The sequence below is a fragment of the Coregonus clupeaformis genome, chromosome 40 (assembly GCF_020615455.1).
Source record: "Coregonus clupeaformis isolate EN_2021a chromosome 40, ASM2061545v1, whole genome shotgun sequence".
In the NCBI taxonomy this organism is placed as follows: domain Eukaryota; kingdom Metazoa; phylum Chordata; class Actinopteri; order Salmoniformes; family Salmonidae; genus Coregonus; species Coregonus clupeaformis.
Genome location: NC_059231.1, coordinates 17,249,963 through 17,277,201, shown reverse-complemented (window position 1 = coordinate 17,277,201; position 27,239 = coordinate 17,249,963). Strand labels below are relative to the sequence as shown.

The 27,239-nt window shown below is 47.8% G+C and overlaps 1 protein-coding gene across 1 annotated transcript in view; it reads right to left on the bottom strand.

Moving 5' to 3' along the window:
* Window positions 1–27,239, bottom strand: part of LOC121555139 (zinc finger protein GLI2-like) — a 125,558-nt gene that overhangs the window by 17,959 nt on the left and 80,360 nt on the right. The window contains exons 4-6 of the mRNA XM_041868943.2: window positions 14,863–15,068; window positions 11,006–11,200; window positions 1–48 (exon numbers count right to left, since the gene is read on the bottom strand). The exon at window positions 1–48 is cut by the window's left edge and continues 154 nt beyond it. Of these exons, the coding sequence (XP_041724877.1) occupies window positions 1–48; window positions 11,006–11,200; window positions 14,863–15,068 (449 nt within the window). The remainder of the gene's footprint in view (window positions 49–11,005; window positions 11,201–14,862; window positions 15,069–27,239) is intronic.

Below are 27,239 nucleotides of genomic sequence, written 5' to 3'. Positions count from 1 at the left end.
GCTTCCTGTTCAGCCTGGGGGTCAGTCTGGGGCTGGAGAACCGGGACACTGCAGAGAAAGAACACAATCAATAAATCAGTCAATCAAATGTATTTGATAACTGCTAAACTGTTGTCACTAGTCATAGACCCCCAAAGAGCAAGCAAAAGCAAAGTAGCCAGGAAAGAATCCTTAGATGGAACAGAGACCTTGTGAGGAACCAGACTCCAAGAGGAGGCTCATTCTCCTCTGGCTGTAACCCTGTAGCGACCCTTTCCCTCCCTATCGTGAAGACCCACTGTACAACAGAACAAGTAGGAAAGAAAAAACAATAGACTTGATGTCACTGTAAACTCCCAGCGCACACTAAGAAGTAAGAACACAGTGGTCAGTCAATAACAGAACCCCCGCAAAGAGTTACAGTCATCTGTTTTTAGATGAAAGCAGCACAAACATTTCCTGTCTGTTTCTCCAGAGGCGTTCTAGTAGAGGTCATTGTGCTGCTAGTCTGGCCTAAACTACAGTACAGTACAGTCCCCCCTCAGTCTGTTAATGTCTGTGTTCCAAATGGCACCCTATTCCCTATATAGTGCACTACTTTTGGACTGGGCTCTGGTCAAAGGTAGTGCCATTTGGGACGCAACCTATCTCTCTCCAGCATCTCTCTCATACAACCCTCCTTCTCCCCTTAACGTTCACATCCTCTTATGCATAATGAATCACTTGCAATCATTTACTGTAATTACAGTGATAAGAATCTCACCCAGTCAGTTGCATTTCAGCAAGTTAAACGGAGGCAATTTAAACACATTTATTTGAGAATACCATTAAAAGAATGAGGCATAGCTACAAAGGGCAGAGGTCAACATAGGGAGTTGTGGAGGGCTTTTACTAAGCTGTTTTTGGAGCATGAACATTACAGTAAAAAAAACAGTTTAGACTTTTTTTTGCACACAAACTGTTGTTTTGGTACTATGTGTTAACTTTGACCCTTTTGGCACTAATTCCCCCAGGTTGTGTATGATACTAATTATTCTCTGTAAGAATGCATGTAGACATACTAAATCCACGTAGTTCTGTGTAGGTCATTCTGACCTGAATTGAGCACGTAGTTCACTTTAACCTTCCTCTTTGGGACAAGCAATGGAAAGTCCCTTTTACAGGCTACATTAAACAGTTCCAGGTAGTCAAATCATTTGGAAAGATGTCTTTCAGGGGTGTCCAAAAAGTTGCTTGTATTTTTCTTTGTTGGCTTTGGTTTTGACTCCTGTGTTCCTGTGGCAATGGGTGACAGCTAGGGAGAGATAGAAAGAGACAGAGGAGGTGATAGGGGGTAGTGGCTATCGGAATACAGGGTAAGGGTAGGGGGGAGTGTCGGCCAGCTGCTGTGGGCCAACAGGTGGTGAGCATTAGTCCTGGTGTGTTGTGCTGTGGTGTGAGGGGACAGGACACACCCCAGGGCAGAGGACTGAGGGTAGTCATGGTCTGGGGGGTTATTAGGCCTAACAGGGGGCATCATCAGAGGTGCTGTCAACAGGAAGTTCTTAATAGCTCTCATCCCACCTCGCCAAAACACATGCCCTGTCACACACAGACACGCTCACACACACCAGCCGCCAACATGTCAAACACACCACTGTCAACCTGCTTTATTGGGTAAATTAGTGATCCTTCCAGGCCGTACGGATCCAGAGACCACTATACTATTCCAAACCTACGGACGTAAAAACTGTAGTTGTATACATGATGTGTGTGCGTGTAAAAACTGAAGTCTTACGTTTTCAAACTATTACGTTGCTGAGGTGCCGAGTCGTAAAACAAAAGGCATATGTGCTTAAAGAGCTGCAGGACACAGAGGGACTCTGGCTGCTCTATGAAAACTAGCTGTAGAGATGTAAGAGATATTTATGAAAGAGTTGGCAAAAACAACAAACGGTCCTTAAGGAATGTTCCTCTATGAAGCTAATAAATAAATGTGTCATGTATAATTAGGCGTGTTGAGAAAGAGGGGGTTTGTCTCAGGGGAGGGGGGAAGAGAGGGAGTAGAGGGGGAGGAGAGAGGGGGTGGAGTGGGGAGAGGGTTGATAGCCGAATACGGCGGTGGGTTTATAGTTCTCTTTAGAAAGGTTCGGGGTGGATTCAGATTTTCCTTGAGTCTAAAGGCTCTTTCTCTCTGCCTGGGACTGGGCTGGCCCATTGTGGAGCCGCCGTGTTTGTGTGTGTGTGTGTGTGCGATGCAGCGGTCCTATTAATCTCTGCTCGCCACAGAACTGAACCTCAGGGGAGATGTGCTTATTAATGTGCCACTTTATAAAGCAGGAAACAAAACAGGGTACCGCTCGCAGCCTGGCAAGGCTGGCGCCTGCCTCCCCCCTCTGCACCTTTCCCAAAAGACTGCCTCCTACCTCCTACCCTCCAACCCCTATTACCCAGACATGGTGTCAACCGCTTTCCAAAAGACTGCTTCATACCTCCGAATCCTCCAAACCCCACCCCTATACCACCAGACAAACTGTAGTCATAACCCCCCAAACCCAAACCCATCACCACACGCCCCTATCCTCAGACAGGGTCTCAAACCCTCTCATACGTTATACCTCCAACCCCAAAATCCCCATCCTTACCCACCCCTAGACAAACTGTAGTCTCTCCCTATTCAATTCAATACAACTTCATTTTTTCCCTTAAGAGTCCCTAGTTTATGTGTTAGTCAACAGTGTGTGCATGGGAGCAGCGTTTGCTCCTCTAGCCTGGACCTGTCACACCAAGGATACACTCCTCCTGGGTCCCCCGTGTTAGAGACACAACGCACAAGGTCATTGTTGCGTCTGCTCTGCTAGAGGTCACTCAGGCAACACAAACACGGCGATGGAGTGTTTTATAGGTGGCGGGGCTTCTAATTTAGGGGTACGTCAGGTTCTGGCAGCGGGGAGTGAGAAACCAGATGTTCTATGAGGTGGGATACGCTGCGGGGAGGTGGCAAAGCGCTGGCGGAGAGATATGTCCTGTTCTTTAGGTCTAGGACTCTCTCTCTGGGAGAAGAGCAGAGCACGGGGAGGTTTGGCTATAATTGGGGGATCTGGACTGATATATAGGCTCATAATTACATGCACTTCAGTGCACATTCACCAAAAAACAAAAAGGGGTCCGAGCAATTATTTTAAGCATCTGCCTTGCTGTTTTAATTGAAATGGCTTTGTGGAAAATCAGAAAACTCTAATTGGAGGGTAGTTATCCCTATAACTGCCCCCCCCGCACCCCGTCCCTCCCCACCAACACCAACCAGCCCTAAATCTCCCGAATGAGAGTTGGCATTGGTTCCATACACAGCACAGCACAGCACACAAAGGTAGTCTCCCTTTGTTCAGTGTAACATGCTTTAGAGGCCTGTAGCTAGTAGTTAGCCTGAGAGAATGCTATTACAATGGGATGTGGGGTCTATTTAAATGGGATCAGGAGAACCAGTGAAGCCCTGTGGAGGGCCTGGCTTTGTTGGGTCATTAGTTAGGAGTGTTGATTCACTACAGCCGCTGCTCTCTGGCTCTCTCTCTCTCTCTCTGGTCTCTCTGGTCTCTCTCTCTCTCTGGTCGCTCTGGTCTCTCTCTCTCTCACTCTGGTCTCTCTCTCTGGTCTCGCTCTCTCTCTTGCTCTCTCTCCTGCTCTCTCTCTCTGGTCTCTCTCTCTCTCTGGTCTCTCTCTCTCTGGTCTCTCTCTAGTCTCTCTCTCTCTCTAGTCCCTCTCTCTCTCTGGTCTCTCTCTCTCTTGCTCTCTCTCCTGCTCTCTCTCTCTCTCTCTCTCTCTCTCTCTCTCTCTCTCTCTCTCTCTCTCTCTCTCTCTCTCTCTCTCTCTCTCTCTCTCTCTCTCTCTCTCTCTCTCTCTCTCTCTCTCTCTCTCTCTCTCTCTCTCTCTCTCTCTCTCTCTCTCTCTCTCTCTCTCTCTCTCTCTCTCTCTCTCTCTCTCTCTCTCTCTCTCTCTCTCTCTCTCTCTCTCTCTCTCTCTCTCTCTCTCTCTCTCTCTCTCTCTCTCTCTCTCTCGCCCTCTGGTCTCTTTTGCTCTCTCTCGCTCTCTCTGGTCTCTCTCTCACTTTCTCTGATCTCTCTCTCTCTGGTAGTGCTGAGCAATTATCGCCTTTTGAGGTCGGTTCGGTTTCAGTTTGATGATAAAAAATTATCATGATTTCGGTTTTGATTATTTTTTTAAACATTGAATGTACTATGCATTATGTGGGTTAAATGCTGAACAACAAAGAATAAAACAATTAATAAAAGTCCCATGATGGTAGTGACGGCCCATGTGTGAATAACCATCAGTTATTCACATTACTTTACTTAAATACAATATTTCAGTTGTTGTGTATATTACATTTGTTTTATTTGATGACTTTATTATTTCATTCCAAGTCATCTCATTTCTATAGAGCTGCTGCCTATGCTGTTGGACAAAAATCTAAATTTTTGTAATTCTTCAAAGTAAATAAGGCATACTTTTATGACTGCTGAATACCAATACCTTGCGAAGCAACTGCTCTCTATGTATCCCCTTTTGATCGCGAATTCTTCTGTCTCTTACGTAGCAGGTGTAAAAGAAACACAGACCGGACAAGTAGCTGCGCAATTGATTATGGTCATTGTAGTTAATTATCACATTTTCTGCGTTAACTATGTAGAACATTGGCCTGTTGGAAACTACAACTCCCTACTACATCGCACAGTTCGGGCTTGATCTGATCTATCTCTAGAGAAACTGCAGCGCAATGTGCACACTGAGCACACAGAAAAAACTGAACGAAATGGAATTTAAAAAAATGTAACAGACATCAGTCAATTAGTTGTTTACAAAACGAAAGATAACCGACATTTCGGTTAATCGCTCAGAACTACTCTCTGGACTCTCTTTCTCTAGTAGAGTTGCTATACAGTGGTTCCACTACCTCCACTGCTCTCTGTCTCTCAGATGACCCCAGACTGAGATGAAGCATGCAGGCCCAGGCGTTGATCTTCCGAGGCGAGGGAGAGAGGGCCAGCGCGAGTCCCAATCGCCTCCCTGAACTACACCACAGCCTGGGTACCAGCCAACCAAGAGCCCCAGCCCAGCCCAGCCACCTCAGCTCCACTCTGCTCTCCTCCGAGTGGGGAGGAATGTTTATTTTCCCTGGTAAATCTCTCTAATACCATCACTGCACATTTTATTAGAGGGGGCTCGCTGCGATGATTCCCCTGTGAGCCCCTAGTGTCCTGCTGAAGCCAGACATGTGTTTGTGTGAGCACGCACACTTCTGCTGGGTGTTCATACAGTAAGTGTTTGTGTATCTAGTCAAACCAGGGGGACAAGACCCCCCTCCTTCTCTGTCCCTCCCTCACCCCCTCCTTCATCCCCAAATACTAAGATCTCTTTTTCCTCTGGCTAGATGGCAGACATTTATTTTGGCAGCAGCTATTGTCATGGGACCTTCAGTTTATTTTCCCGCCAGCAGGCTCCTCTACGGTTAGTTCTCTATGACCCCCCCGTAATCTGTAGGACTTGTTTAAGTTTTACACTGAAACACATTTGCTTTGTGTCAAATGTTTAAAGAACCTAGTCAGTTCTTTCAGATCAGTGCAATAAAGGAGAAGTGAGGAGACAGATTGTTTAGACAAGTGAAAAAGCTTTTCCTCGTCCCCTTGGTTTGCTGTATGTGTTCTGCTGGGTACCGCAAGTTTGGCCCACAATCAGGCTGTGTAACAGCATATTATCCCCCCTTGGTTTGGCCCACTATCAGGCTGTGTAACAGCATATTATCCCCCCTTGGTTTGGCCCACTATCAGGCTGTGTAACAGCATATTATCCCCCCTTGGTTTGGCCCACTATCAGGCTGTGTAACAGCATATTATCCCCCCTTGGTTTGGCCCACTATCAGGCTGTGTAACAGCATATTATCCCCCCTTGGTTTGGCCCAGTGATATGCTGTGTGCTGTGTTTGTATTAGGCTGTGTTGTCTAAGCCTGTGGTTAGTTACTGACAGCTGTATTTATTTACGTGTTCATCCGCCCAGGGGCCCATCTCTTCCCCTTATCTATCAGAGATCACTCATAACATAACACGTCACGTGCAATATATTTACTTTAGGTTTACAAAGGGCTTTAGGGAACGAGGCCCAACTGGCCTCTGCCTGGTCTGCTACTAGAGGGGGAAATTGGTCTTTGTTGGTTTAGCGGAGGCTGTTCTTTCAGCCTGCGTGTCGGCCCGCCCATCACATGCGACCAGATATGAACGCGTCAGAGCACGCGTTTGGCATGGACACACACTTGGCACGGCAGCGAAGCGGAGTGTTTCAGCACGGCCCACGCTAACCAACCGACCGACGGCAGGCAGGAGAATCTGTCAGTGTTTGTTTTGTAGGCCTGTCAAAGCAGACTGCATGTAGACTACATGGCACCCATGTCTCAGTCAGTCACACAGTGGGAGGAGGAGAGGAGCAGAAAGCTACTGGCTGCGTCACAAATGGCACTCTATTCCCCTATAATGTATAGTGCACTACTTTTGACCAGGGCCCATAATGTGTTCTTAGAGAAAGCATTACTACTTACTTATCTACTCCCCTTCACCCTCAAAAAAGGGACCCAAAAATGTGAAAGGATGCTCACTGCTCACACAGTCAGATTATTGTTCAGATTATTGACTGTTCTCATCAATTGTTTTACACAGTATACAGTACCATACATGGGCACAGGGATGCATGGTCTTTCCTGAGCAGTTAACTCTGGTAGACTGGACTGGACCGCATCAGGGTGACATGTTTAGTGTAATTTAACCATGTTCCTGAGAAAAAGACCTGGGAGAGAGAGTGTCTGGTTTATAGATCTGCTTAATGGCAAGCTGTACAATTTACAGTAAATCCATACATTTAGCCCTATGGAGCTACGAGGATACCAGACTTTCTTAAAACTTTACTGTACTCCCCGGCGCTGCAGAATTTTCCATGAACACATTTCTCTCTTTTATTAACAACGATCACTATTTTATAGTTCAACCTTAAACCTCTAAGCCCACTCTCTCATGTCTGCAGTACCAATAGGAATCACTGGGAGGGAAAATAACCAGCCATACTTTAACTTTGGGTGCACTGAGGACTCTGCCCTTGTGGTAGGTCCAGTGAATTTATTAGAGCATAAACTGATTTTGAAATATGCATATTAATTTTATTTTATCAGCGCAAAGCTTCCAAAACAAACGTTGGGGTCTCGATGCATATGTATCACCCTCTCTGCCGTTAAATGAGTCTCTTTATTCGCCAGGCCGTCTGCTGAGCCGCTGAGCCATTAGATGGCTGGCTGGGTCAATAGAGAGGCTGTGTGTGTGGAGCTGCTAGCCTCGCTAACCGAACTAACAGAGAGCCCCAGGCCCGAGACTGCCTGGACGTTGACCACATCAAACCCAGCCAGGAGAAGGAGAGTACACCAAATAAACCTGCCAGGGGGGAGGCGAGGAAGAGGTGAGGGGGGAGGCAAGGGGAGGCGAGGAGGAGGAGAAGGCCCAGTGCTGTGCTGTGTGAGTCGGTGTCTGTGGGTGTCTGAGCAAACAGCCTCCCCAAACAACTGTGGGCAGCCAGCAGCAGTGGCCGTTACACCGTGAGAGAGGAGTGGATGGAGGAATGGAGGGACGGAGTAGTGGAGGGGGAAGGCAACAACTCTAAGCCCCAACCTAGCCGTCCGTTCTCCACCCTCCCGCCCTCTTCATGTTTGATTATGTGATTTAGGGGTAATTTCAAAGGTTAATTTCAACGGCGGTCCCGTTTTCCTAGCGTGCGCGTGTGAGGATTGATGTGTAAGCGTCACGCAGGGTGGACTGGAAGCATGACAGAGGAGTTGGAAACACTGTTAGATGGTAGATGGCTCGCTTTCGCTCATTTTCCTTGGGTGGGTTGAGACAGGATGAAAGTGATATGGATACTACACCGGGAGTCTGTGCCTGGCAGGCAGCGACTGTATGTGTTTGATTGTCGAAAGGCATCGAAAAGGCTTACTTTCATGGACAGTTTAGTTTTGTTTTCCACTCAGCACTGTATTGCCCTTTCATACAGCTTACTGGAAGGTTCCTTGGTTCATTTAACATAAGTCAAATCCAAAAGTCTTGGTCCAGGTACTTGCAGCAATGTTAGGCCTTACTTACTATCACTCTGCTCATACAGATGTAGGATCTTAATTTGAGTCAGTTTGCTACTGCAGGAAAATAATCCTGCAGAAACAGGAAATGTGAATGATTATGTGGATTACAATTAACTGACATTTTTGTAGGGGTTAATAAAAAAATGTGTAAGGGAATATCAAGTCTGAAATTTCAAAGTGGAAATTACAAACTTCAGAAGTCTTTTTAAACCTCAAATACACTATACGTTTTAAATTGAAGGAAAGTTCTCCAGCAACAGGGTGATCAAATTAAGATCCTACATCTGTAGGTCTGGGTCCTATAACAATGCAATAACAGGCGAGTGAAACAGACTGGCAGCAAGGCTTTGGTCCCTCACCATATGTCTAACTTCTGTGAAAAGCAGGGTTGCTCGCCACTTCTCTTCTGTCACACTGTCACTGAATGACCCCTGCCTGCATCTAGCCTCTGTCCTTGCCGTTAGCTGTTGAGAACAGAGCAGGAACCACAGATTTACAGTATACCTGCCATAACACTGACTGAGAAACAGAGAAGATACAGATATTGAAGCCCTGGCATCTGCTGCTGCCTGCAATATAGTACACCCCCCCCTTCTCTCTCCATGGTTGCCCTTTTAAGGTTACCGCTGTGAATTTGCAGGATGTTACTGATAACACTATATGACTGGCTGTGTGAATGAGAAGCCTGTGCTGGGAGAACAGTAGTGTTTTTTACGAGTCCCCAGCCTCGGGCCTTTCTGTGTTTATATAAGACCCCTGCTACGAGTCTCACTTTGATGTGGGGAAGTCTTACACACAGAAAACCACAAGAAGAAAGGGCATCTATGAAAAGCACCACATACCTGGAGATCAGCACAAAAGACGACAAGGCTGTTAGTATTTAGTAGTGTGGTATATGGATAATTAAGCAATAAGGCAGGAGGGTGTGTGGTATATGGCCAATACACCACGGCTAAAGGCTGTTCTTACGCACGATGCAATGCGGAGTGCCTGGACACAGCCCTTAGCCGTGGCATATTGGCCAGTGCATTCGGAAAGTATTCAGACCCCTTGACTTTTTCCACATTTTGTTACAGCCTTATTCTAAAATGGATTAAAACAAATAAATCCTCATCAATCTACACACAATACCCCATAATGACAGAAATACCTTATTTACATCAGGCACACACCTGTCTATATAAGGTCCCACAGTTGACAGTGCATGTCAGAGCAAAAACCAAGCCATGAGGTCAAAGGAATTGTCCATAGAGCACAGATCTGGGGAAGGGTACCAAAACATTTCTGCAGCATTGACGGTCCCCAAGAACACAGTGGCCTCCATCATTCTTAAATGGAAGAAGTTGGGAACCACCAAGACTCTTCCAAGAGCTGGCCGCCCGGCCAAACTGAGCAATCAGGGGCGAAGGGCCTTGGTCAGGGAGGTGACCAAGAACCCGATGGTCACTCTGACAGAGGTCCAGAGTTCCTCTGTGGAGAGGGGAGAACCTTCCAGAAGGACAACCATCTCTGCAGCACTCCACCAATCAGGCCTTTATGGTAAAGTGGCCAGATGGAAGCCACTCCTCAGTAAAAGGCACATGACAGCCCACTTGGAGTTTGCCAAAAAAGCACCTAAAGCACTCTCAGACCATGAGAAACAAGATTCTCTGGTCTTACGAAACCAAGATTGAACTCTTTGGCCTGAATGCCAAGTGTCACGTCTGGAGGAAACCTGGCACCATCCCTACGGTGAAGCATGGTAGTGGCGGCATCATGCTGTGGGGTGTTTTTCAGCGGCAGGGCCTGGGAGACTAGTCAGGATCGAGGGAAAGATGAACGGAGCAAAGTACAGAGAGATCCTTGATGAAAACCTGCTCCAGAGCGTTCAGGACCTCAGACTGGGGCGAAGGTTCACCTTCCAACAGGACAACGACCCTAAGCACATAGGCAAGACAACGCATGAGTGGCTTCGGGACAAGTCTCTGAATGTCCTTGAGTGGCCCAGCCATAGCCCGGACTTGAACCCGATCGAACATCTCTGGAGAGACCTGAAAATAGCTGTGCAGCGTTGCTCCCCATGCAATCTGACAGAGCTTGAGAGGATCTGCAGAGAAGAATGGGAGAAACTCCCCAAATACAGGAGTGCCAAGCTTGTAGCATCATACCCAAGAAGACTCCAGGCTGTATTCGCTGCCAAAGATGCTTAAAAGAAATACTGAGTAAAGGGTCTGAATACTTTTTTTTTTTATATATACATTTGCAAAAATGTTAGGGTATTGTGTGTAGATTGATGAAAAAAAAGTTATACGTCAATTTTAGAACAAGGCTGTAATGTAACAAAATATGGAAAAAGTCAAGGGGTCTGAATACTTTCCAAATGCACTGTATATCACAAACCCCAGAGGAGCCTTATTGCTATTATAAACTGGTTACCAATGTAATTAGAGCAGTAAAAATAAATGTTTTGTCATACCTGTGGTATACGGTCTGATATACCACAGCGTTCAGCCAATCAGCATTCAGGGCATGAACCACTCAGTTTATAATTTAGAATATATGATACAACTAGCAGTGAGGTGGGAGAGTCCCACTTAGGAGAGTTAGTGTGCCCTGGGCAGTGTCTGGTCTAAAGCAGTGCACTATAACGGGCAGCGGTAGGAAACCCTGGTCGTTTAGCGCTGCTTTATCTTTTGCTTTAGACCTGTGAGACCAGGTGAAGCATTTAGCCAATTAAGGTTGGTGAGGTGATTGGTATAGTCAGGTTTGGTGTCTGGTTGGGAAAGAATCCTGCAGTGGTAGTGCACTCCAGGACCAGGTTTGCTTACACCAGATCTAGGGAATCGGGTGTCATTTGCGATACACCCCTGGTGGGTGTGTTTCAGGATTTCAGGGTGACTCACCGTCCACAGGGCTGATGTAGTCGGGCAGGTCTGCTGCTGCGGCTGCTGCTGCAGCGGCCGCCCCGGTCTGCAAGAGGAGGTCTCCGTAGGTGCTCCTGCCACTGGCCATGAGGTGGTAGTACTGTGTTGGGTTGGCCCCTGGAGGGGGAGGGGGCAGGCTGAACAGACCACGCTCCTTCAGGTGCTCATGGGTCACTGTAGGACAGAGAAAGGGAGAGAGGGGTGAGATGAAAGGCACTGGTTAACTAACCAACAATTAAAACAGGGAAGACTGGCACAGGAACAGACAGCGAGAAAGATGAAGAGACAAAGAGATACAGAGAGAGTGACAGTGAGAGAGAGGTGAAATGAGAGGACGCAGAGACAGAAAGACAGACAGACAGACACAGACAGAGACAAAAAGAGTGAGTAGACAAAGAGACAAACAGAGACACAGAGAGTGTGCATTGCTTCACAGGTTTGAAGATCTTTGCTACAGCAGATGCCTGGAGGGCAAAAGGCTTTTGGTAAAAGATGGGGGAAGTGTGAGATTTGATGGGGTGTGTGAAGTGTGAGGTTTGATGGGGTGTGAAATGTGATGTTTAATGGGGAGTGAAGTGTGGGATTTGATGGGGTGTGAAGTGTGCGGTTTGATGGGGTGTGAAATGTGAGGTTTGATGGGGTGTGAAGTGTGAGGTTTGATGGGGTGTGTGGTGTGATGTTTGATGGGGTGTGTGGTGTGAGGTTTGATGGGGTGTGTAGTGTGAGGTTTGATGGGGTGTGTAGTGTGATGTTTGATGGGGTGTGTGAATGAGGTTTGATGGGGTAAGTAGTGTGAAGTTTGATGGGGTGTGTAGTGTGAGGTTTGATGGGGTGTGTAGTGTGAGGTTTGATGGGGTGTGTAGTGTGAGGTTTGATGGGGTGTGTAGTGTGAGGTTTGATGGGGTGTGTAGTGTGAGGTTTGATGGGGTGTGTGAATGAGGTTTGATGGGGTGTTTGAATGAGGTTTGATGGGGTGTGTAGTGTGAGGTTTGATGGGGTGTGTGAATGAGGTTTGAAGGGGGTGTGTAGTGTGAGGTTTGATGGGGTGTGTGAATGAGGTTTGATGGGGTGTGTAGTGTGAGGTTTGATGTGTGTGTGAATGAGGTTTGATGGGGTGTGTAGTGTGAGGTTTGATGGGGTGTGTAGTGTGAGGTTTGATGGGGTGTGTGAATGAGGTTTGATGGGGTGTGTAGTGTGAGGTTTGATGGGGTGTGTAGTGTGAGGTTTGATGGGGTGTATGAATGAGGTTTGTTGGGGTGTGTAGTGTGAGGTTTGATGGGGTGTATGAATGAGAGAGTAAAGGAAGAAGACATTCCTGCTCTTCTCCTGTGTCATACATAAATGAACTGCGACAGACTATCTGCTCACACACACACACAATAATAATAGTGAAGACACCAAAACTATGAAATAACACATATGAAATCATGTAGTAACCAAGAAAGTGTTAAACAAATCAAAATATATTTTATTTGTGAGATTCTTCAAAGTAGCCACCCTTTGTCTTGATGACAGCTTTGCACACTCTTGGCATTTTTCACTATTATTCTACAATGTAGAAAATAGTAAAAATAAAGAAAAACCCTTGAATGAGTAGGTGTGTCCATACTTTTGACTGGTACTGTATATAAAATGTAAATGTGATGTAATTTACAATGTATGATATTAATCCAGTTTAAAAAAAATAAAGATAGACTAATTATTTTTCTAAAAGCAACAAAAAAAGTAACAAAACAAGAAATGATGCAAACAACTGATTGTTTCTCATGAAAGTGAAAATAAACAGAGAAATATGGTTTTCAAAGCTGATCTTGTTAAATCGTTTTCAAAATAAAGTAAAAGAGAACAGGCATGTGTTTGTGCTGGCCAGGAGGCCCACAGAGAAGCTTTAGTTTCTCCTCACCTGTTGGATCACATAACCACTTCCAGTAGAGCTGCTTTGTGTAGACTGGACACACACACTAAAGATGGTGGAGGGTAGTGGATAGGACAGACACACTAAAGATGGTGGAGGGTAGTGGATAGGACAGACACACTAAAGATGGTGGAGGGTAGTGGATAGGACAGACACACTAAAGATGGTGGAGGGTAGTGGATAGGACAGACACACTAAAGATGGTGGAGGGTAGTGGATAGGACAGACACACTAAAGATGGTGGAGGGTAGTGGATAGGACAGACACACTAAAGATGGTGGAGGGTAGTGGATAGGACAGACACACTAAAGATGGTGGAGGGTAGTGGATAGGACAGACATACTAAAGATGGTGGAGGGTAGTGGATAAGACAGACACACTAAAGATGGTGGAGGGTAGTGGATAGGACAGACACACTAAAGATGGTGGAGGGTAGTGGATAGGACAGACACACTAAAGATGGTGGAGGGTAGTGGATAGGACAGACACACTAAAGATGGTGGAGGGTAGTGGATAAGACAGACACACTAAAGATGGTGGAGGGTAGTGGATAGGACAGACACACTAAAGATGGTGGAGGGTAGTGGATAGGACAGACACACTAAAGATGGTGGAGGGTAGTGGATAGGACAGACACACTAAAGATGGTGGAGGGTAGTGGATAGGACAGACACACTAAAGATGGTGGAGGGTAGTGGATAGGACAGACACACTAAAGATGGTGGAGGGTAGTGGATAGCCTTTTAGCCAGCTATATCTCTCAGCCTTTTAGCCTCTCAGGCGGCTCTATCGCTCAGCTGGCTCTATCTTTTAGCCTCTCAGGCGGCTCTATCTCTCAGCTGGCTCTATCTTTTAGCCTCTCAGGCGGCTCTATCGCTCAGCTGACTCTATCTTTTAGCCTCTCAGGCGGCTCTATCGCTCAGCTGACTATCTTTTAGCCTCTCAGGCGGCTCTATCTCTCAGCTGGCTCTATCTTTTAGCCTCTCAGGCGGCTCTATCGCTCAGCTGGCTCTATCTTTTAGCCTCTCAGGCGGCTCTATCGCTCAGCTTTTTAGCCTCTCTCTAGTCTCTTCAACCTGTTGTTGTATTAGGGTTGTGAGGACAGGCCTGTCATCATATGAACTCCATACAGGGGAGGGAAATGGGCTTTGTTTGTCTTTGCTAATTTCCATGGTTTCCGATACCTAAACATTTGTTCACACGCTTATACACACATTCTAACGCGTGCATGTGTACACATACACTCTCACACACCATACACATCCCATTACATGAGAGGATGAAAGGAGAACGTTTTAATGTATCAGAGTGTAAGACTAATTATCACAGTATGGTGGGTACTGTAGTGTGTAAACAACTTAACAACATATACCAGGTGTGTTCTGGGAGATGTTGTGTGCAAGACGTGTGTGTTTATAGTGACAACTATCTTATATACTAGTCTTATGTCCCTCAAACACAGTCTGATCCTCTCATCTTTTTTATATATTTTTATTTAACTAGGCAAGTCAGTTAAGAACAAATTCTTATTTACAATGACGGCCTACACCGGCCAAACCCGGACGACGCTGGGCCAATTGTGCGCCGCCCTATGGGACCCAATCACGGCCGGTTGTGATACAGCCTGGAATCGAACCAGGGGGTCTGTAGTGACGCCTCAAGCACTAAGATGCAGTGCCTTAGACCGCTGCGCCACTTGGGAGCCATCTCACCTTAATGCTAAAACAAATATGTCTGTAAATCTATCAATCTGCCTTATCGTTAGCATTTGTATACATATAATTTATAATCTGACAGATATGGGCTGTGATCTGATGTAGAAAATGTAGTTTTGTATTATTTGTTTTAATGCTCTCTTACAGTAAGATCCCCTATAACTGCCAGGAGATTGCATGTGTGTCTGTGTGCGTGTGTGTCTCACCTTCTGCGGGGCTGAGTCCACGGGCAGCTGAGATCATGGACAGGGTAGGACTGCTGTGCATGGAGCGGAGGTAGTGCTCCATGTGTGGGTTGATGTAGGGGTGAGGGGGGCTGAAGGGGGACTCCCCCGTCCCTGCTGCCTGTGGGGACAGACGGATCAGAGAGATGCCGTCTGAGATGACCGGGCTGCTGGCTAGGCCTTGAGGTCTGGCGAGAGAGAGGGAGAGAAAAGAGGTGGAAAATCAGTTAATGACAGAAATAGAGAGTGAAAGAGACAACCACCGACAAGCAGATTGCTGTTGAAAGTGAAGACCTTGAAAGAGTAATGCAAAACTGTGAAGTAAAACTGAATTTTTGTGAATTGTGGTTTACGTGTGGGTACCAGTCAGGTCTGTCCCTGAAACCAGTTCCACTACTACCCCCATTACTGATGTGTCACAGTGATCCCCTCTTGTATTGCTACTCAGACTAAGGCCTAGAGCTCCTATGAAAAAGCCTACTGTTTGGGTGTCTGTTTGGTTGGGCACAGCCAAGGTGTCTCTCATATTGGTACTTAAAGCTTTTACAAGACAGCACATCCATCCGCCCACCTTCAAGCTACCATATTAATAAAACAAGATACAGTGATTGAAGTGGAGTCAGAGGTAATATAGCCCACAGGTCACAGTCAGTGGGATATATATTTTTCATCTGTTGGCAGGTAACTAGCAGGACTGCTTGTAGAAACACAGCCAGGCTGCTGTAACTCTTGATAGCTACCCCCTGAAGACAGAACTGAACACTGAATACAGTACAGTCTGTCTGCTGGCCGCTGGCACAGTTCTTTGAACTGTCTATGGCAAAACTAGTTATTTGAAGCGGCATGCTACTCCTCCTGTGAATCTGGTTGTTGGGTCATTACATTTTCAAATGGGTCTAACTGAAACCTCAGTGTGTGGTGGGCCAGGCAGTAGAGCACCTGGAAACAGGGAGTGACCGCCACTCAGAGGAAGAAAGACTGCCGGACACCACTCAAGAGGTCTGTAGACTACTGCACTTACATTCAGATGAAGAACTTGTTCAACTCCATCCTCTTGCAAAAACAACAGTGAAAGGTAGAAGCCAAGAGACTAGAATGTATTTAGCTAGAAGCCAAAATACACTAATTCTTATGCTGCAATTCATCCACACCCCTCCACTGTCTGTCTGTTGCTATTGAGACATGCAGGCTGCTCCTTCTAACCGAGGAGTCGATGTGTCAGGAGTAGTTTTTAAATAAAGCAGTACCACGTCCTCACACTTCATTAGTCTTCAGTCACTTTCCAAGCAGGAGGAAATGACCACTAATGAGTCACAGTCTGCTGTCCACCGAGGGAGGGTGGAGGAGAGTGGAGGAGGGTGGGGCAGTGAGGTGGGGGAGGATAGTGGAGAGTGGGAGAGGGTGGGACAGAGAGTTGGGGGAGGATAGTGGAGAGTGGGAGAGGGTGGTATAGTGAGGTGGGGGAGGATAGGGGAGAGTGGGAGAGGGTGGGACAGTGAGGTGGGGGAGGATAGTGGAGAGTGGGAGAGGGTGGGACAGTGAGGTGGGGGAGGATAGGGGAGAGTGGGAGAGGGTGGGACAGTGAGGTGGGGGAGGATAGTGGAGAGTGGGAGAGGGTGACACAGTGAGGTGGGGGAGGATAGGGGAGAGTGGCCTCCCGAGTGGCGCAGTGGTCTAAGGCACTGCATTGCAGTTCTAGCTGTGCCACTAGAGATCCTGGATCCAGGATAGGGGTGAGTGGGGATGGTGGGGTTGGGGGCTCAGAGTACAAGAATTGAGTCTGCTCAACTGATGAGTTGCAGGGTGTGCAGGCAACACACAAAAAACTACTGAAATTCTCTTGCTTTGTCATAAATAAGCTAGTATAAACAACAATGTTTTAACATCCATTAGTTATCATGATAATAATTCATATTAGATACAACTTGGACATTGGACTTAAAACACACAGATATGTGCCAAGAGCACATGAGGTAAAAAAGAGATGAAATACTGATACGGTTTCTTCCTGTAAAATCTGTGGATTTGGGTATACTGGTCTCTAAATCACTGAAATCCACAGGGATGACAGGCTGGCCGAGGCTGGTTGCGGGTCTGAAAGGTGGGTCTGAGATGTTAGCTGTCACAATGCCGTGCTAGAACTCCGGTCTCAGATGTGGAGAGCTGGGGGTAATACCCCTTAGCCACAGAGGAGGTGTAGTAGGACCCAAATGAAACACCCAAGGCAATACTCCAGGCCAGTAGATTTAATGTAAAAACAAAGGTTCTTCGCCATTCACAAATAGTCCAACAAAAGTTCTTCTCAGAAAGAGGTATGTTAACAAAACAGGAGGCAAAACAAAATAACTCCACGAGGGGAGAAAAACAAACTAAAGATAACTTAGAAAACCTTACTTGGAAAGACACGGTGGAACAAAGCAGGAGACACATAGCCAGGACTCAATAACCAAGTGAGAAACAAGGGGAAAACACACAGCTAAAATACACAAGGGGAAACAAGGCACAGGTGACCTGGATCAAGCTAATTAGGACACACGAGGAAGAACTAAGGCAGAGGGGAACACAGATGACCTCTAGAGGCCCGGAGACAAACAGGAGGCAGGAAGCTGACAGGACCCCCTCCTCTAGGAACGACTCCTGACGTTCCTTCCAGAACACCCCGGCCCCCAGGGTGCGAAAATCTCGGATCAAACCTGGGTCCAGGATGTCCCTGGCTGGAACCCAGGAGCGCTCCTCTGGCCCGTAGCCCTCCCAGTCCACCAGATACTGCAGAGAGTTCTGGACCCTCCGGGAGTCCAGTATCCGGCGGACTGTGTAGGCTGGCTGGCCGTCAATGATCCTGGGAGGTGGCGGGGTCTGCGTGGGGGGGCAAAAGGAGAAGACAAGACAGGTTTAAGGAGTGAAACATGGAAAGTGGGGTTAACTCTAAGGGAGCGAGGCAGAACCAAACGATACGAAACAGGGTTAACCTTTCTAGCAATGCGGAAAGGGCCGATGTATCTCTGGGAAAGCTTCTTGGATTCGACCCGGAGGGGCAGGTTCTTAGTGGCCAACCAAACTCTCTGACCAGCTCGGAAACTAGGGGCCGTCCGGCGGTGTCGATTAGCCTGACTTTGGTATCTCTGGGAGGTCCGAAGGAGGATACACCTGGCCTTCTTCCAGGTCCGCCTACAGCGTTGGACAAAGCGCTGGGCCGAGGGAACACCAACTTGCGCCTCTTCCTCTGGAAATAATGGAGGGTTGTAACCGAACTGGCATTCGAAGGGGGACAATCCGGTGGCTGAAGACTGGAGGGTGTTGTGGGCATATTCAGCCCAAATGATATAGGTGGCCCAAGACGTGGGATTACTGGCCGCCATACACCGCAGGGTGGTCTCCAGATCCTGATTAATCCGTTCCGTTTGGCCATTAGACTCTGGATGGAACCCTGACGATAGGCTAGCTGTGGCCCCAATAAGCCTGCAGAAGGCCGCCAAAACCGGACGAGAATTGGGGACCTCGGTCAGAGACCACGTCCAGGGGGAATGCCAAATATCCGGAAGACATGGTTCATGAGGAGCTCAGCCGTCTCCTTAGCCGAGGGCAGCTTGGGCAGGGGAATAAACCGGGCAGCCTTAGAGAACCGGTCAACGATCACTAGGATGACGGTGTTGCCCTGGGATGGAGGAAGTCCCGTAACAAAGTCCAGAGAAAGGTGTGACCATGGCCTTCGAGGAATAGGTAAGGGATGGAGCAGTCCCTGGGGTCGCTGGCGCGTCGACTTTCCCCTGGTTGCACACCGGGCAGGCCTCAACATAGACCTGCACGTCCTTCTTGATGGACGGCCACCAAAACCGCCGTCGGAGGAATTCCAGTGTGCGAGCACTGCCTGGATGGCATGTCAAGGGCGACTCATGACCCCACTGCAAGACGCGGGCCCGAATAGAGAGAGGAACGTACAGGCGACCGGCAGGACCACCGCCTGGATCGGGCTCATGGACAAGGGCTTCTCGTACCCCTCTTTCTAGTTCCCACTGAAGAGGTGCGACGATCCTAGACCTCGGAATAATCGATGCCAAGGGCTTCTCTTGAACCTCGGGAGAATAGGCTCGAGACAGGGCATCCGGCTTGACGTTCTTGGTGCCAGGTCGGTAAGACAGGAGGAACTGGAATCGATTAAAGAAAAGGGACCATCGTGCTTGCCGAGGGTTCATCCGCTTAGCCTGTTGGAGATATTCCAGGTTCTTGTGGTCTGTGAGAACCTGGAACGGGTGCTGAGCCCCCTCAAGCCAATGGCGCCACTCTTCCAAGGCCAGTTTTACTGCAAGCAACTCTAGATCCCCACGTGGTAGTTGCGCTCGGCCTCAGACAGGCGGCGAGACATGAAGGCACAAGGGTGTAATCTCCCATCCTCACCCCTCTGTGACAGGACGGCTCCCACCCCCCACCTCTGAGGCGTCCACCTCCACCACGAAAGGTCTTTCTGGGTCAGGAGTCACCAGAATCGGAGCAGACGTGAAGCGGCGCTTGAGATCCTCGAAGGCCCCTGCTGCTTCCGGACCCCAGTGAACCTTGGTCCCTCCTCCCTTGGTAAGCGTCGTCAAGGGGGCTACCACTGAGCTGAAATTCTTGATGAACTTCCGATAGAAGTTAGAAAAGCCAATGAACCGTTGAACCTCCTTGACCGTGGCAGGTGTGGGCCAGCTGCGGACCGCTTCGACCTTCTTGGGATCCATCTCTAGGTGCCCGGGAGTGACAATAAACCCGAGAAACTGAGTCTGAGAAACATGAAATTCACACTTCTCAGGTTTAACATAGAGGTGATTGTCAAGGAGCCTCTGGAGAACCCGGCTAACATGCCCCTCATGCTCCTTCAGTGACCTCGAGAAGATGAGGATATCGTCCAGGTACACGAAGACGAACAGATTAAGCATATCCCGGAGAACATCATTAATCAGGGCTTGGAATACTGCGGGGGCATTGGTGAGCCCGAACGGCATCACCCGATATTCATAGTGCCCCGTGGGCGTGTTGAACGCCGTCTTCCATTCGTCACCTTGCCGGATCCGCACGAGATGGTAAGCATTGCGGAGATCCAGTTTAGAAAAAATGGAAGCCCCTTGAAGCAGCTCAAAAGCAGTGGCCATGAGAGGAAGAGGATATCGATTCCGAACCGTGATCTTGTTGAGTCCCCGGTAATCAATACAAGGCCTAAGACCCCCGTCCTTCTTTTCAACAAAAGAAGCCCGCCCCAGCCGGGGAAGTAGAGGCATGGATGAGGCCGGCTGCCAAGGACTCCTTAATGTAGATGTCCATAGCTGCGTGCTCGGGGAGGACAAGGAAAAGATCCAACCTCTAGGAGGGCAGCACCCAGGGGAGTAGATCAATGGCACAGTCATACGTGCGATGAGGCGGTAAGGAAGTAGCCCGGGCCTTGCTGAACACAGCCTTGAACCGATGGTAAACACTGGGGACTAGGGAGACGTCAACAGACTCTTGAAACTGGGTACTAGGGGCTGAGGGACTCTGAAGCATGCAGGTGAGTTGGCAAGTGGGACCCCAGCTTAGAATGGTGCCAGTAGGCCAGTCGATCTGGGGATTATGTCTGCATAGCCAAGGGTGACCCAGGATAATAGGATACTCGGGAGAGTCAATGAGATAGAAGGTTTCCTCCTGCTGGTGTTGAGAGATGGTAAGTCGCAGGGACTGAGTCGCCTCTGTAACCTTTCCTGGTTCCAGAGGTCTGCCATCTAAGGCTGTAACTGCCTGGGGATGAGGAAGTAGTTGGGTAGGGATCTTAAGTTCCTTAGCCAAGGTTACATCCAGGAAATCACCTGCGGCACCGGAATCGATCATAGCCTGGACCCGATGCTGGTGGCCCTCCCAGGACAGAGTGGCTGGAATAGCCAGGACAGCGTTAGTAGGAGGAGCTCTAATTCTCCCCATCACAGCCCTCCTGTAGCTGGGCGGGGACTGGCGTTTCCCGAAAGCTCGGGGCAAGTGGATCGGAAGTGGCCGGCAACCCCGCAGTAGAGGCACCGACGCTCCCTCATGCGACGTTCCCTTTCATTGGGAGAAAGCCTGGAACGGCCTAACTGCATGCTCTCCGGGAATCCTGGAGCAGTTCAGGAGCCGGGAAGCTCTGAATGACGGAGTCCAAACAGGAGAAACAGAGCTGCTCCGAGGAACTTGGGACTGAGACACCTGGCGGCGAGCCGTTCTCCGCTCTCTTAGACGATTGTCCAGGCGGATGGCCAAGGCTATGAGGGACTCGAGATCTCCAGCTGGTTCTCGGGTGGCTAACTCATCTTGAAGGGGCTCAGATAACCCTCCCTGAAAGCAGACCCTCAGCGCTTCATCATTCCATCCGCTCCTTGCTGCTATGGTCCGAAAATCAATGGCGAAATCTGCCGTGCTTCGGGAGCCCTGACGGAGAGACAGTAGGCGCTTGGAAGCCTCCCGCCCACTGACAGGATGATCGAACACCCGCTTGAACTCTTCTACAAATGCAGCGTGGGAATCACAACAGACCTCCTGGGACTGCCACACCGCAGAGGCCCAGGCGAGCGCCTTGTCTGAAAGAAGGGTAATGATGTAGGCAATCTTGGAACGGTCTGTGGGAAAACTTGAGGATTGGAGCTCGAAGGTGAGGGAGCATTGGGTGAGGAAACCCTGGCAAGAGCTTGGATCCCCAGAAAAGGGCTTGGGAGGTGGTAGTCGGGGCTCCGCCAACCGAGAAGGCCTGTCGTCACTGGGAGGTGACCTGGGGGAAGGAGAGGACCAAGGAGGCGTTCAAAGAGCTGGTGAAGGGGAACTCATCATTTCGGCCAGGAGTTGAGAATGTCTAGCCATCAGCTCCTCTTGTCGGCTGAGAACGGCTTCATGGCGCTGGAAAGAAGCCTCATGTCGAGTGATCACCGCCAACAGGTCCTGGGAACTGAGTGTTTCTGGGTCCATGATTGACTTGGTTATTCTGTCACAATGCCGTGCTAGAACTCCGGTCTCAGATGTGGAGAGCTGGGGGTAATACCCCTTAGCCACAGAGGAGGTGTAGTAGGACCCAAATGAAACACCCAAGGCAATACTCCAGGCCAGTAGATTTAATGTAAAAACAAAGGTTCTTCGCCATTCACAAATAGTCCAACAAAAGTTCTTCTCAGAAAGAGGTATGTTAACAAAACAGGAGGCAAAACAAAATAACTCCACGAGGGGAGAAAAACAAACTAAAGATAACTTAGAAAACCTTACTTGGAAAGACACGGTGGAACAAAGCAGGAGACACATAGCCAGGACTCAATAACCAAGTGAGAAACAAGGGGAAAACACACAGCTAAAATACACAAGGGGAAACAAGGCACAGGTGACCTGGATCAAGCTAATTAGGACACACGAGGAAGAACTAAGGCAGAGGGGAACACAGATGACCTCTAGAGGCCCGGAGACAAACAGGAGGCAGGAAGCTGACAGTTAGCGTTCTTGGAAAGGCCTGGATTCACCTCAGTCTCTCATTAAACCTCTCTGTATTGGAGCCAACCTGCCCCAACCCAACCCAACACAGGCCTTGTTGCTTCCTCCGTTTCCAGTAAACGCCTACAGACAACCAGCCTTGTCTGAAGGCCAACTTTCTGCCGTCAACACCCTCCAATGGAGGCCCATAAAGAGGTCTCTGTCCTGTTCTGGGGGTGCTGAGAAGAAACAGACGCCGATTCCCTCCCCTTGGAGCGTCCACACACAGCGCAGAGTTAGAGAGAGGCCTGCTTGAGTTCTGGAGATTAGTGTCCGGCTTTGCTGACGCTCCGGGTTTCGCAAAACTGCTACCAGAGCGCTCTTATCTATTTGGGTAATTTATTACGGACCGTACTTTTTGGTTACCGTCCTTCATGTTTAGCCCCAGTGTACCCTGTTACCGCTGTGCTGTGGGGAGAACGTAATTTGGTAGCAGCGGTGGGATCTGGGATCTGTGGTGTGATGACCCCAAAGAGCCTTTAGAGCCGGCTGACTCTCCTGTGGTTCCGACCTCAGCCACAGCAGATCAACACACAGAGTACACAAGTGAACATTTTCAAATAAGCCATTTCTTAATCAAAATGTAAAGCCTGTTAAGAGGCCAATGTTGTGTGTATACAGTAAATACTGTACAGTGGCTTTGGACCTCTTTCAAGTATTTGCAACTATAAGTCAGTATACTTAATTGAAACTGTGAAATTGAAATTGGCTAGTTTGTGGAGGCTGTGAATGCTCTCCCTTATGGAAGCCCCCTCCCAGATGGAATCTAAACAAGCTTGAAGTTCAAAAACTATGAACCACAACTAACCTGACTGGTGCAAAATGAATACCTCCCAGACTCAAGAGATTTATTTGATCAGAGCTCAAATGGAGACATGACAAACCATATACCTTTCTTAAAGTCCTTCAATTCCTTTGTTTCAATGGTAAAACATTTCAGAATGTCTTTTTTTCCCAATGGGGTTCTCTGAGCTTTAAAATACCCCAATAACTCAACGCAGTGTTCACACATCGTCTCAATCAAAAAAACCTTATTTGTCTGTCACAGTATGACACCAGAACACATACAGGACATAAATCATGCAAACTACCATGTGCGTGTTTGAGTCCGTGATAATACGGTTAAATGTACTACCTTGGTCTGTCAAGGGACAACAAATAGGAGACCTCTCTGACAGCTACTAAAGTCTTGTTGAAACGCCCTCTTTCTGACAAGACGTTACTTGAACTGTTTTTCCACAGACATGTCTTAGTCACAGACAGGGTACAGATGTAGGACCTTAATTTGAGCCAGTTTGATACAGCAGGAAAATAATCCTGCAGAAACAGCAAATGTGAATTATTATGTGGATTATAATGAATGAACATTTTTGTAGGGGTTGATCAAGGGCAAATCAAGTCTGACATTTCAAAGTGGAAATTACAAACTTTAGAAGCTTTTTTAAACCTCAAATACATTACATTTGTGTCAAGAACTGCACCGCTGCTGGGTTTTTCATGCTCAACAGTTTCCTGTGTGTATCATGAATGGCCCATCACCCAAAGGACATCCAGCCAACTTGACACAACTCAGGCTGTTCTAGGTGTTCTTAATTTTTTGTAAACTCAGTGTATGTTGTAGGAGGAGGAGCAGGGGCGGACTTAGTGATTTGGAGGCCCCCGGAAGACGCCAGTCTGACTACCCCACCCCCTCTTCTGCCTAATGGTAAGTCCATCACTGAGGAGTAAAAGGGGGAGAGAGTGATTCAAGAAAGTGAGGACACACAAACTACATTACAGTACATTTCCAATTCAGGTAATTGTTGTTTGCTTCACTGGATGATTACGAGCTTGTAGCTAGCTACACTGTCATCCCATTGTTGGATTCCTAGTGTGAGAAAAAGTGCATTTGGACAAGGGATTGCTTGTTTTAGCTTCAAAAGTCTATGAGTAAGTGCATACCTTTTGTGTATGCATGTCAAGTACAGGGGACAGGGGAGGGGGCACATTTCTGTGTGGGGCAGGGCAGTAGATGAGGCTGGTTAGGGCCACCTGTACCTATTCAACACCTTAAGTGCTCTCAGTTATTTTCTGTAACTCCAGGGTTGGGGAACGGGTAGTAAAGGAAGCCTTTGTCTGGACTGACAGACAGACAGAAGCCTTTACCTCTCTTCCTCAACACTGAAGGTTATTTGAATTCAGGCATCCTGTTTCAGTAGATCTCTCTCTACTCTCTCTGCCTGGCTGGCTGGAACCGCCAACAAGCTAAGAAGTTAGTATTTGCCTCTCTGGCATGTTGTTCCCTACTGGCTCAGTGGATGAATTACGACGTGACACACTCTCGTCTGTACTTCTGGGCAGGTGCTCCCATTGAGATAAATCACTGTGGTTGAATCTCAAATAGCACCCTATTCCCTATAAAGTGCACTATTTTGACCAGGGCCCATAGGACTTAAGTCAAACGTTTTGTCCTATAAAGGGAATTGGGTGCCATTTGGGACGCTACCCGTGTTACCCTGCAGGGGCTGGGGCTGCAGTGAGCTCCTACTGTAGTTGTGTTTGAGACCCTTCATCAGGATGCTGAGGATTTGGACTCAAACTTTGAAACATATATTATTCTTTATGTACAACAGACAAAGGGATGAGGATGACCTAAAACATAGGACAGTAGCTAGTATGCAAAGACACAGTTCTCTTTTATTCTGATTCAACTTGGTGACTTCCGCAGTTCTTCAAACCAAGTGCAAATGATCTAAGGGACATTAGATAAATCTTGATTCATCTGTTGATTTGCAACAGCCTTTAATTTGACTGATGGCTGCTTCTGTCCTTTCATGAATTAATTCCTTACAATAATTCACAGGAACTGTTAAATCCTCCCATTACCAGAGTGAAGACTTGAACCAACACTGTAAAAAACAACAGAATGACACCCAATCAGCATGCTCGGGATCAACCCCATCTTTCCACACTAACCAATCAGCATGCTCAGGATCGGCGTCCCTTCTAACGCTAACCAATCAGCACATTCAGGAACAGCACGCTAACCAAGCCAAACAAAGATAAAAACAAATGGCTGATCTGGAAAATCCATTTAATCAACACATTCCAAGGCCAGACTGATTGCCTGGTAAACTGGACCGCATCTGTTTGTGTAAAGGAGTGGTGCTGGCTGCAGCTCCACCACACAAAACCTTGGGGCAGAATCCTGCTAAGCTCAATGCTGCAATTTACAACTGCCTCCCTCTCTCAAAAATAATAAATAGCAGTCCTGCTGGTCTGGAATGAGTGGGGATCTGTTTTTATTTTCCTCTCGTTGTGTTGTCGTTGAGGTTCTGGGAACAGAAGGCTGGATTTTGGATACTAATTAGTAACCCCCTCTAACATGTTGGCAGAGAAGGAAGACTGTCTTCCCTCTTACCAGACTTGTGGGTTCACACAGAGGATGCCCATTTCCACAATGCCACAATCCGCTGCACATTATAAGCACTGTCTCAAAGCAAAGCAAAGTGCTGTGCTTTAACACTGTCTCAGAGCAAGCTAGCCCTGTACTGTACTGTTGAGGAATGAATGCATCTTTCCCCAAATTCCCATTCTTTCCCCAAAGAGTTTCCCTAAATTCCCCCATTCCAGACCAGCGATATGCTCCAGGCATTTTATTCTTAGGTCTTTGGTGCGTCTAGCCATATCCATGAGTACCCAAGAGGCCCAGCTAGCCAGGCACTAACTGATGCAGCATCCCTCCCTAGGAACCCTGTGCCTGGTTTTCCTTAGTTCTCATTCATCCTGGTTCCTCCTGGTTCTTCCATAATGGAAACTAGTCATAAACCGAGCAGGAACAGTCCCATAGCTAGCTCTGTACTGAGTCACGGTCAGCCAGGCATAAAGGCAGCATTCATCCCTTTCTGCTAGTGATGGGGGAAAAAATTGATACAGTTACATATCGGGATATTATTTTTGCGCCAGTTGGCTGTACCAGCACCAAACCTCTAGTATTTTTCCTTCATAGCTTGTTCTCCATCTTCTTTTTAAATAGGGAGCCAATTTGTTTTTAGCAATTTTATTTCCATGACTGATCTATAATAGTTTTCTTGGGCCTCCCGAGTGGCACAGCGGTCTAAGGCACTGCATCGCAGTGCTTGAGGCGTCACTACAGACCCGGCTTCGATCCCAGGCTGTGTCACAACCGGCCGTGATCAGGAGTCCCATAGAGCTGTGCACAATTGGCCCAGCGTCGTCCGGGTTAGGGGAGGGTTAGGCCGGGGGGGCTTTTACTTGGCTCATCCCGCTCTAGCAACTCCTTGTGGCGGGCCGGGCGCCTGCAGGCTGACTTCGGTCGTCAGTTGAACGGTATTTCCTCCGACACATTGGTGCGGCTGGCTTCCGGGTTAAGCGGGCGGGTGTTAAGAAGCGTGGTTTGGCGGGTCATGTTTTGGAAGACGCATGACTCGACCTTCAATTCCCGAGGTCGTTGGGGAGTTGCAGCGTTGAGACAAGATCGAAAAAGGGGGAAAAATAAAAAAACATTTGTTTTCTCATGGCTCTCTCTTGTCCCTCTGCAGCAGACATTATGGTTTGGAACATTGAATCGCAATAAAATCACAGTATCGAATCGCAATAGATATAGAATCGTGAGAATCACAATACATACCCCAGCCCTACTTCAAATCAAATCAAATCAAATTGTATTTGTTACATGCGCCGAATACAACAGGTGTAGACCTTACCGTGAAATGCTTACTTACAAGCCCTTAACCAACAATGCAGTTCAAGAAATAGAGTTAAGAAAATATTTACTAAATAAACTAAAGTCAAAAATAAAAAGTAACACAATACAATTACATAACAATAACAAGGCTACATACAGGGGGTACCGGTACCGAGTCAATGTGCGG